This window comes from Pollicipes pollicipes, unplaced genomic scaffold (assembly GCF_011947565.3).
Source record: "Pollicipes pollicipes isolate AB1234 unplaced genomic scaffold, Ppol_2.1 Scaffold_6052;HRSCAF=7182_pilon_pilon_pilon, whole genome shotgun sequence".
Classification (NCBI taxonomy): Eukaryota; Metazoa; Arthropoda; class Thecostraca; order Pollicipedomorpha; family Pollicipedidae; genus Pollicipes; species Pollicipes pollicipes.
In genome coordinates this window covers 2239377-2251432 of record NW_023596805.1, presented here as the reverse complement: position 1 = coordinate 2251432, position 12056 = coordinate 2239377, and the positions used below count along the sequence as shown (strand labels likewise).

The 12056-nt window shown below is 52.4% G+C and overlaps 1 protein-coding gene across 1 annotated transcript in view; it reads right to left on the bottom strand.

The window, feature by feature from the left end:
* Window positions 1-12056, bottom strand: part of LOC119104678 (zinc finger and BTB domain-containing protein 17) — a 34825-nt gene extending 22769 nt beyond the window's left edge. The window contains exons 1-7 of the mRNA XM_037228397.1: window positions 11889-12056; window positions 9334-9519; window positions 8252-8434; window positions 7969-8018; window positions 7892-7926; window positions 7520-7654; window positions 6335-6382 (exon numbers count right to left, since the gene is read on the bottom strand). Of these exons, the coding sequence (XP_037084292.1) occupies window positions 6335-6382; window positions 7520-7654; window positions 7892-7926; window positions 7969-8018; window positions 8252-8434; window positions 9334-9516 (634 nt within the window). The 5' untranslated portion in view covers window positions 9517-9519; window positions 11889-12056. The remainder of the gene's footprint in view (window positions 1-6334; window positions 6383-7519; window positions 7655-7891; window positions 7927-7968; window positions 8019-8251; window positions 8435-9333; window positions 9520-11888) is intronic.

The following is a 12056-nucleotide window of genomic DNA, read 5'->3' as shown; positions in this document are numbered from 1 at the left end:
GCTAGTCAACAAGTCTCCTAATCGTATCTCCTGGACCGATAAGACAACATGATTTCAAACAGCCGACTTTTAGCCACAAGAATCCCTGAACAACTGCACTTTTGGCTTGTCTTGCATTATACTTTCGGCTGCAAAGCTACGGACTAACGACTGTCATAGTGGAAAGCAACATTACCTCGTTAATCATCTCCCACGGAACCGTGTTACAGCAAAACATTGCAGATTTGGTATATTGTAGTGGCAAAACTGGCCAAGCCAGATATATACAGCGGGCAACCATCATAATTTAAAACGAGTTGGCATTCCAGCCCGTTGAATCTAGGTTCTGTCGCTCACTTGTTTTTACCGATTAAAACCGAAATCAACTGACAGGAGCTCAGGCAGCGGTAATATCCCCCGTTATAGTCATTATATCCCTAAAACGTAGACGCAATTTTTCTCATTCAGCCAAAACCAGGTATCACCCAAGCCCCTGGTGCATGTGGTTATTAGTGAGCTAATTAGTGTTTCAGCTTGTACTGAAGCACACACATATACTAGCACAAAATTACGCTGTATTGCTATCTTTGTCATGCGCATATACAACATGAAACAAGACCCACCAGCCCCTTAGGCGTATGGCGGTATGAAAGCCTACTTCTGCATGTTGCTCCATGTCCCCATGATGTGCAGACCAGGGGCAGGGACAACGGGGTTATGGGCCCACTTTTTCAGTCCCAATAAATCGCTGCAGGCGGACTAGCACCAGAGTACGAATTCTTCACCGTTTTTTACTTTGATTCATTTTTTTCAGATGAACCGGACTCCGACTCACCAATACAAAAGATCGCGAACTTGACACTCAAGCCTAAATAATGCGTTAATAATTGCAACTGAGACTCGGACATCTCAGAGCCCGAGATTCGGACTGTACTGTGATCTTCATTGAGACTTGAACTATGGCTGAAGATGGAATCGCCAGCAAAAGGCACGCTGTGAAAAGGGATATTCTCATACAGAAAACATGGGCGGGCCTTTCTAAACTTTATGGCTTCTGTTGTACTGGGTGGGTCCGAACCGTCTACGCAACGCTTGACTGGAATGAATTAGTTTGGGCCTGGGCACATTGCGTCAGTTCAGCATTGGGAGTTCAGAGTTTTCATGCTGATAGATATCGACCTGAAAAACGAGGTGACGTTCAAACGAGGTTATGAAGCAAGCAACGTTATCAAACCGGCGACGTACCAGCTACGTTACCAAACAGACGGCGCCTTCGCTCGTGATTATAAGCATTGCTTGAAATGTCGAGCATCGCCAATATAAACAATGTTTACCTGATAGCGTCGTTTAACCAGTATCTCCTGATATACTGAATGTCTAGAACTGCCATTATAGGAACTCCGATCTCAGAACACCGTAAAACGGGGACTTCAGGGTCCTTCTTGCTAATAGCAAGCCTTCAACTTCCTAAAAGCCAGCAGCAGTACATGCAATAACTGCAAAGACTTGTACTCCAAGGCGGGATGGGCACCATGCCACGTAATGTACGTGTTACGATCCCACCACCTTATTGCTACGACTTAAATCTTGATTACGTTCTCCTCTGAACAGCCTCTGATCCTTTCTCTGCTCTGTGCGAATCGGTAAGAGCCCGATGGTATCGCAGACAACGTCTCAGGACTAGGGGCGCATTCGCAGCGGTCCCGACGAGCCGCGTTCTGCGCGACGTCACAAGAGCCTGTGCCCCACGAGCAGAACTGCTCCGTTATGTGATCCCAAAGTGAGACAGACATGGCGCAGCAGATCTTATCATTAACAAGTCAGTTTGCTCGCCCAGCGTCGACGACGGACGACGGGTGAAAAAGCCGCATCATACGTTACAAAGAGTGCAATTTGCAGCGGCCATTGTTAAGTGCGTGCGTGGAACGTCCGTGTTTAAAAGTAAGGCCACGTAAAACGTAACACCATCGGGGCGCTGTGAATATACCCTAGAACGAAGACATGATATCGGCTCGGGCTCAAACTTCCAACGATTCAGAATTGGACTCGTGGGCGGCGGTTGGACCCGGATTCGTGTCACGTGTCCAGGATGTGCTCGGAACTACGACTCATCTCCTTGGCACCAGAGCCATGTCTGCTTCAGTCCGTGAAAGGCATCCCATTTCCGGTACAGTGCTTGAACTAACCAGATACACGCCATTTCATACGGAAAAGGAAGGCATTCAGTCCCTCCCTTGTCGGCATTATGGGTTGAAAGTTCTTGTTAACTAACGATTATACTGACGGTATTCAGTATTTCGAGCTGTGCTTATCCTCAGGAGGCCTCTTGAGGATGAGCACCACCGGAATTCTACACTATCAACGTTGAATCTGTGCTTATGTCCTTGAGGATAACCACGGCCCTCAACATTGAGCACCGTCCATAAAATCGCTCTCTATCACAACGGCCGTTTAGTCAGTATCCCGTGGTTTGCTTGAGGTCGCTATCGTACCACAAGAGCCTTCAACTCATAATGCGGATACACGCCTACAGCCCAGTATACAGAAAGACGAGTTGTGTTCGAAACTTTCCTGACACTTGTGTTCACGCCGTCATTATTCTCTTCCACTGGGGCAACGAGAACCACCCACCAACAGCACACAGCTTACGAGATGAAACTGAAGTCACTGACTGAGCTTAGCAGGTCGCGAACTGCGTGGTCATCTCGTATGTCAATCCCTACAAAGAAATGTCACATAAAACGGGCCGGCGTAAAATCCAAGGAGCGTACTAAACGGATTACCAGCGCACCAATTCGTTCGTGTTTGCAGCCCGTCCACCCCCCCCCCCTCAAAAAAAACAAAAGCGTGAGGGGCTCCCCGCGCCTCCAGCCTCAGTATCACGGTGTCAGCCTTCCAATGCCCTCGGCCGGCGTATGAGGAAACGATAAACAGAGCGACGATTCGAAGTCCCAGCTCGTCCAACAATCGAGAAATGTACTTGATCTAGCCACGTGGCGTGGCCCGCGTTCATTCCATTTCAATCACGCCTGATCTGATTTCTTGACCTTTCCTGATCTGATGTGAGGGTATTATCTCCTGATCTGTCCTGATCTGATCTGATGGTATGATTGGGCGCAAAATGACCCCAGAAGTCGGCGCGCCCTAAAACCCCAATCATCATCATCACGGTGTGATCTCCTGATCTCTCCTGATCTCCTTATCTGAGGGTGTGATCTTATCTTTCCTGATCTCCTGATCTCAGGGTGTGATCTCCTGATATCAGGGTGCGATCTCTTCACCTCCCCTGATATCTCCTGATCACCTGTTCTGAGGGAGTGATCTCCTGATCTCCTGGTCTGAGGGTGTGATCTGATCTCTCCTGATCTGAGGGTGTTATCTCCTGATCTCTCCTGGTCTCCTGACCTGAGGGTGTGATCTCATGATCTCTCCCGATCTCCTGATCTGAGAGTGTAACATCTGGCTGGGGCCCCCCAGGCCCACCTCCCCGTTCTTGTTCAGCCCCGCTTGCCACAGCCGGCATCTCACACACGAACTTCTTCATAGCCGCGTATAAAGAGACTTTGGATCTTCACAACCGGCCCGAAATGGCCATCAACCCGCCTATCACTCTTCCAGGCGAATTCCGCAATGGCTTCCAGCGAATTCGGTATCGAGTTGATGTTGTGGAATTCAAGAGCGTAGTTTTAAGAACCGGCCCCCGTCCACTGTTCAACAAAGATGATGAAACTGATGGAACCATATACTCAGCTCATGGAGCCAAATACTCAGCATTCACAGCTGAAATTACAGAGGTTTGGGCCTGCCACCGTACCTACGAATTATATGCGTGCACCTGAACAAATATACGACACGGTACGAAGGAATGAACCGAGTATCTATACGGCGTCCAAACAACGTGTTCTGCACCCGTCCAAATGTGTGTTGTGCTCAAGATCGGAGCGCCGGGGAAAGCCGCAGCTCGACTGAACCCAGTCACCCTAACATAGCAAGTGCGAGCTTTTCCATCGCCAACTGTGCTAGATGTGCACGAACATCTTATCTTATCGTATCGTGTGGGTTAGCAGACATAGTCCAGGATGCATTCACAACAAAAGGTGTCCTTCAGCGCCTCCTCATTAACTATAGCGGACCTCAACAGATGCCTTCATCGCTCAAGGACTGTTGGTCATCCAGATTGGTGTTATTTGTTCGCAGACCACGTACGCCACGCTAGCAATTGTCCGATCTCTATAGCAAAAAAACGTATTCGCATCAGAAGGTATGAAGGTTGTTAGGAATAGGCTCCACTGGAATCGAAGCATCCATTTCAGCTGCCAGTGAGGACTGCACAGACCATGCTGAATGGTCTCGTTTAATCCGCTTAATACTCAATCGCATACACCGTGACTAGCGTCAAACGAGGACGACGCGCCTGAAGAGCCCTAGAAAGGATAGCGCAGCTTCCCAGCAACCACCAGGTATATATAGAGCCAGGATGGATGGTCTCATTAAATCCGCTTGATGCTCAATCGCATACACGGCGACTAGCGTCAAACGAGAACGAGGCGCCCGAAGTCATCGAGAGGATGGCGCAGCTTCCCAGCAACCACCAGGTATAGATATATAAAGTCAGGATGGATGGCACGACAGTATGGGGCCCCGTACGAGGCAGGTACACCCATCCCAGTCTGCGGCTGCAGGCCAGCCACCAAACAAAGTCCAAAACAGACTGATACGTAAACGGCACCCTTTCCGGACAGGTTCGAGAATACCAACACACAGACACAGCAGCAGACGGGGACGCGGCACCAGGAGGCTCCGAGGGCATACGAGCGGGGCACGTGAGAGCCGACCACACCGTTTCTTCTGACCTAGCACGCCTCCATAGGCTTAATTTTGATTTCTCGTCCCGGCCATGTTCGTGGCCGCAGGTTTGTCAGATGCAGCTGTAGCTAAGCTAGAGTCGGCGCATCTTAACGCAGCTGAGCAGGTGTCCCACAACCAATACTTAAGTCGGCAACTCTAGAAATACGGATGGCTTTTCCTGCGCTCCTTTGGCCCGGGGGACAGGCGCAGCATTGCCCGTGCATTGCACAGCTACGGAAACTGTGTCAACATATTGCACCGACTCTGTTATCAAATGATTGGTCCTCGCACAAGGACATCAACCAATCCCAGAAGGGGAGGCATATGACGTCACCTCGGGACCGCCGGAGCCGCCTGGTGCCGGGTGCCGAAATCTCCGCAGGGATGTGCCCGTGCCGGCCGCCGCAGACGCCGCCGCTGCCCCCTCCCCCCCCCCCCCCCCCCTCGCCGCGCACTCCCCCCTCTCTCTTTCTCTCCACAACCGATCACGGCCGATGCCGTGAAGTGGAGCATCACGGCGGCGCATACCCGACTCGCGCGCCGATGCGTCACCGGGCAACGTTAAACGCGCGCCCGCCGTCAGAGCTGAAGCCCGCCCGACAGCGCAGTCGGCTGCGATGAGACCCAGCAGCCTGGCACGCGCTGTAAGCGACCGTGAGCTCACTGCGCGGACACTGCGTTGGCAGCGCGGTCACCACGTACGAGCCAGCGACCACGTTAACCGCGGAGCCGACGGGATCAGAGCACGGCGCAATTTAGCCCAGGTTGAGCTGAGTACCAAGCACGGCGTTTGAACAGAGTACCAGGTACAGCCCGTTTCGCCCGCCAGCAACCGCAGCGCGTCTGTCCTACCCAACCCTTCCGCCACTCAGAAAACGGAAATGGTAATTCATTTCGTGTTGGCCCTTTGCGGGTCACGTCCAAAAACCGCAGCGAGCTCACTTGCTGTTCGCGAAGTGCCCGGATGAATGCGAAACGTGCCCGGTGCGTGAATTCCCTATGGACGCATACTACCGAGTCGATCTCACGGTGCGACGAGCACCGTCCACCTCCAGCAAGAGCCGCGCCTTGGTCGCGTTCGCTAATAGCTGCGCCTTGCGCGCACGGCAACCCCAGTTGACGGCGGCCGCACGCGCTCCAAACCCCAACCCCGATCTCGACGCGCCGATGCACGTTGCGACGGCACGCGCCGCCGCGCCGTTAACCCCTCTTCCGCCGAGCCGGCTGCCGCCGGGCGCCGCGGTGGCGGCGGCTCTGCGCCGAGACCCTACGCTCGAAGACGGCGGCTGTATGCTTCGGCGGCGGCAACGGCTCTACACTCTACGCCCGAAGGCGGCGGGTCTACGCCTCGGCACCGGCTCCAGCTCCGCGCCGGGACTCTACGCTCGAAGACGGCGGCGGCGGCGGCTGTACGGCTGGCGCGACCGGCGGTCGGCGGTCGGCGGTCGGCGGTCGGCGACGGGCACGGGCACATCTCTGCGGCTGGGGCGAGGCGCCGGAGGCTCACCTTGCAGACTGCGGTCTCCGGGCGGCGCCACCGACGGGCCGGCTTCGCCTGGGGGACGGCACAGCACACGTCACGTGGGCACCTGGACTGACACGCGCCAGACGGGCATTCCGCTCGCTCGCGGGGCGCCTCAGAGACGCCGATCTGGGAGTGGGCTGGACGAATCCGCGGTCAGAGAGTCACGAGGTCACAAGACTCGACACGCCATTGAGAGGGCAGATGCGGGGTCAAACCGGATGCGCAGATCACACACACGCAGATGGACGGTCAGATGACTCAAGGTTTGAAGATAAGAATACAAATACATGACCACACAAAAGATGACGGTCGGATGACTAGCACAGCACAGACGGTCGAATGACTAGCACTAGCAGTGTCAGAGCACAGATCACCACTTCGAACGTCGCTGCACACCCAATGCGCTCATAGTACGCTGCAGATACGTACAACGCTTTTGACAAGGATAGTATATGGAGATGGATCATGTGCGCACAGGATTTCCGGCACCAGTACACAAGAAATGCAAGTTATGCAGGGAAGCTGGAGGAGCCTAAATGTTATACGGATTTGTCATCAATGATTTGTGCATCGATGAGGTTCTAGAGCTGGGCAGCATCAAATGCCAAATCTGGTGAGTCCAAGACTCGTGGCATGAACTCGCGGTCTCCACACAAACTGTTTTAAGCAGGCAGCCAAGGACATGGTTAACACATATATGCCATTCCTACACCTTCACAGGTTCCCGCAGCGGATGACTGGGGATTAGGGGAGTGGAACGGGGTGGGGGTGCGAAGGAAGCCAAAACGCAGCTTTGAAACTGCGACAAAAGCCTTTGACAAAAACAGGAAACAAGACCTTCATGCTGACACATTTAATTTTGACGCCATCTGCCCTAATCTTTTCCACCACAGTGAAACCGTGCACACCAACCAATGAGAGCCTTGCCACGTTCGTAACGGTCGTCACAGCGGCTTCACACGCCCCTGGCAGCACGCGCCTACACCTGTTTGATCCACTTGACGCTCCAAACGCTCATTGACCTCGCGGTTTCTGAAGGACTCTGCCCCGCACTTCCACATCCCTGGCTGAAACCCACTATCCCGTCAGAGTCCCTCCCACTGCCCCCCCCCCCCCCCTCCCCCCCCGCACGGACGACAACCGCCTCTGACCGTCTGCGTCACTCACCGAGCGAGTCATCTGCGGAAAGACCGGCCAGCGGCGACGGCTCGGCACCCTCGAACGACGCCACGCGCCCAAGCGCCGCCTCCAGGCTGCCGCAGTCCTCGTCCTCGGTCAGGTCCACCTTCTCCACCTTGATCTCTGTCGGCGGCGGCGGCGCCGGCTGCCGCTCGCGCTGTTGCGCCGGGGGCCGCGCTGGCTGTGTCGGCACCGACGACAGCGGTGCCGTCGGCAGCGGCGCCGACGGCGGCGGCGGCGGCGTTGCCACTGGCGCCGGGCTGCCGCCGCCGCCGCCGTGGTCATCGCCGGCCGCCGACGGCGACGGAGGCGGCGGCGAAAGCGTCATCATGGACGACGGCGGCGGCGGCGGTGGCTCACTGGCGGCCGGCGGCTCGGAGAGACGGCGCCGTTTGCTGGCCGGGGAGCGGGGTCCCTCGGCCAGCGGCGTGCGCCGCTCGGCCGGGTACAGCGGCGCCGGCCGTCGCTCGGGCGCCGCCGGAGACGGCTGGAACGGACGGGCGTCGTCAGAGCTCCGTTCTTGGCGTCGCTTTGACGGTTAGCCCTGGCGTCCATTCACCCAGCGGCATCAAAGAAATTGTAAATGATCCCATCCCACTCAGACCCCATCAATCATCCCAGTCTGACCAAACCGCTGCCCCGTCGCCATGTGCCGGCCTCTCCTCCCCTCCCGCCACTCCCCTACCCACGCCCCTCCCCTTGGCCACCTCCCCGCCTCACCGCCACATCATCTTCCTCGCCGCTGAGACCGCGGATCTGCAGCATCTCGGCCGTCTTGATGAAGCTGCCCAGCTGCGTCTGCGACACGTTCACCTCGCCCCGGTACACGAACTCGATCACGGCGCGCAGGTCCTCGATGCTCGTGTCCTTCAGGAAGAACACCGGGTGCTGGCACGGGTTCTCCTGTCGCGGCAGGGAGTTAGGCGTCAGCCGACGACGTTGGAGCGCGCGCCACGGTCCAACGCCCTCGAGCCGGATGTTGCGCTGTGGTGGTGGTTTATGCTTTGGGGAAATCGACGAGTTGGTGCGGAACACTGCGAGGACGGTTGGATGTTTTCGGGCGCTGCATGTAGAATTATTAATAGGAATGATACGTAGTGGAGATATGTAGTGGGAGCAGCAGGAGCATGGAACTAGGAAATATGTGCTTTGGATATATTGAAAATACATGCTTCAGATATATGGCAAGGGTACAGGCACTGGTGAGGAGCACAGGACTTCAACTGTAAAAAAGGCACGAGCTATACAACACAATTAATCTGGCCTTTTATTCCCCTGGCATAGCATAAGCTGAGCTCAAGGTTTCTGTCCCATCCTCTCCCCCTCCCCCCAAAGCCCATTTAACAAGTTGTGGGTCCTGTACACCTGGTTCCACGAACATTGGCAATGGAACAAAACCATCACTGGGAGTTGGAGGTGCTCTCAGAGGCTGATGAAAAAATGTGAAGACCCACATCACTAAGCCCCTGAATTTCTATTTCCAAGTGTTGGACAGTCCCCGAAAATTGCTACGTGGCTCACTGGTACTAGAGGCGGCCGGTTGCTCATTATAGCGGAGGCACTGCTAAAGGCGTGCACCATATCAGACCATCAATCACCACCCTTCGATTGATGGTGTGCATGTTCGGAACTACTACATCAAGTCACAAATGGGCGGGCAATCTTGAAAAGTGGCGAGTATGCACACCCTCCATGCAGAATCACTGCTAAATGGCCAATCAACTACACGAGGCCCTACATCATCACTGATCTTACATTCCATGGCCAGATGGTAAATGGTAAACCAGCTGCCCGAGCCATACCTTAAGCAGCTCCCTGAAATAGGGGCTGCAGGCCGAGAGCATCATGCGATGAGCCTTTATCTTCTGGCCCTCGCAGCAAAGCGTGATGTCCACCAGCTCCTCATCCTGCCTCAAGTTGTTGAAGACGGAGGTGACGCTGGTGCGGAAGTGGTCCCACTTCAGGCAGAACTTTTGGCCGTTCATCGTCTGCAACAAATAGTGTCTTGTCACATGCCAACTGCTATTTTAAGGATAAAACATCATTAGTTGTTTGCAACTGGAGAGCATTTGAAAGGGCTCATACAAACATGCACCTGATTTGCAAGCACAAAGGGAATTGCATAAAATATGAATGGATGACAATGATAACAGGGTTCATCATGTGGCAAAGTCAGCAGGAAACCAATCTTGACAAATTATCAGGAATGTTGGAAAATTTTCCACAATGGCATCCAGAGCTGAAAACATGAAAACTATGGCAGATTATGGAACATACAATCATTCTGATTACTACACATATATATTGTTATTAGATACATATAATCATATGTGCCCATAGTAAATCCTGGATATTTTTTCTGAGCATGGTCAAGACAGAGACTTTATCTTGCCATGCCTTGCTGTGACTGTTGGCTCTGTGCAGCAAATGTGAGACAAAACTGAGGGATCATTTCTGGACCTGCTGGAGAATCTCAGTGACTGATTACCTGAGATAATCATTTGTTGAATAATTTTCTCTCTGATAAACACCCCTTATGCCTGGCTTACTCCCATTATGTTCTCTCACCATAATGTTTCTATCAGCCTGAGATTCTCAGAGATAGACCTGCTCTTGAGCAGGCACAAATCTAAGGAATCCAATATATGTCCACAACTACCTATGTTTTAACAAAACAATCAGTTGCACTTCCCTCTTTTCACAAAATGGGCTTCTAATACTACTGCCTAATTCAGTCACCATTTTGCATGCTCTTTCTGTGAAAGCTAACAGATCTTTCATCACGTGGCACCCAGAAAACTGCATAGTACTTCAGGATGTTAGCCCAAATACTTTGAGGGTAGCTGTCTGTGTCAGTATCAGTAGGTGAACTCTGGATTGCATAGGCACAGTTTATCAGGAGCTTTGTTTTGAAACATAGCCTGGAGTGGTGGGCTGAGCAGTAAGAAAAAGTGTGGCTGGTCCACAACATACCCCAGCAGGTTTTCCCCACAGTTTGGCATGTTTTCTTCTCAACCTCAAGGGACCTGGAGTCCAAGTTACAGAGGAAAATGGTCACCTACAAAAGGAAACTGCACTGCTGATGTGTAAGTATGCAGCCAGCACAATAAAGGAGCAAGACGCTGTAGAAAGGGTGCAGTAGAAAGCCACCAAACTGACTCATCCTCTACCCCAGCTCCCCATGCAACAGACTTCATGCCCTTCAAATTCACTGGTAAAAGCTAAAGGACAACTAGAAGTAACAGGATAATTATATATCAGGCCCTGCCAGGCTGAATGCAGGTGAGTGAACCATTTGAACAGGCTAGAAGTTGAAGCAGCCTAGAGGGATCAGTCCTATGAACTGTACTTAAACCCAAACCCACAATTGCACCCCCTACACCCATCCTCCTTCTCCAACTATGCCAAATGGAGGTAGACAGTCAGTCAAAATAATATATTGTCCGAACACATCTAACATCAGCTTCACAAGCATCAGGATGTTTGCTGGGACAGCCTGAGACCATGACCAGGGACATACACCAATTGCAGTGTTGATACTAGTACAGGAACACTGACTGCTGTTTGAAGAGAAGAACAGAATCCTTAAAGGTCCTCTACTACTATCCTGGCCTAGCCATATGGGGCATTTATAAATTGTAATCTCTAAAAAGACAAAACACTGAATGGAGTGTAACTAGCAAAACAATGGAGAGGAATCAGCCTACAAAAAGAATCCATGTATAGCACAAACTGCCTACATCAATTATTTCACTACAACCCGTGCCCAATTGAGGCGAGACCAGCGAGTAAAAAAATGTTTCTTTATATTCTCATTAAAAAGTATTCTGAAGTATTTCTGGAGAACAAAACCTTTGCAACAAGACATTCTTTGAATTGCCGGCTTTCTCATCACCAAAATTGATGCCAAACCCACACAAACCCCTTGATCAGCTAATCATTTTGGTTGCTTGAGCACTTACATCCAGCTAATAGTCTGCTGTAGGTTTTATGTTTGAATATCATGGGTAGATAAGGTACATGTATCTGTTGCTACACAGGTCTACTGTTACTTCTCCCTGTGCAAGCACATTTTGTACATCCATACAGTTGGTGTTTTACAGCAAAACTCTGCCCGCAAAAAAACAAGTGCTGAGCTGCACTAAAAACACTAATTTCATGCACCTTACTCTGTGTCATACAGCAAAACAGACAACGAATTAGGGAGTGCAGGAAGGCAAAAAGCACAACTTCCCACAGCTTAGGCAACATCCGGCATTAGCATTTGTATTCAATGCATGACTTGAAAACCGGCACGTCCAAAGCACCCACCCCCGATGTCGCTGTGCGCCGGTTCACGCCACGCCAGGTTACTCACGTCCAAGTTCCCATCCAGGACCTGCTGGTTCTTTTGTTTATCCTAAATACGAGCTGTTGAGCAAATCGTTCCCGTCACTTTAATGCTGATAAACGAACCACAATGCCACGGTCAACCCCCTTCGCGCTCGACGACGCCGACAGTACAGCAAAATGGCCGAACGCTCAG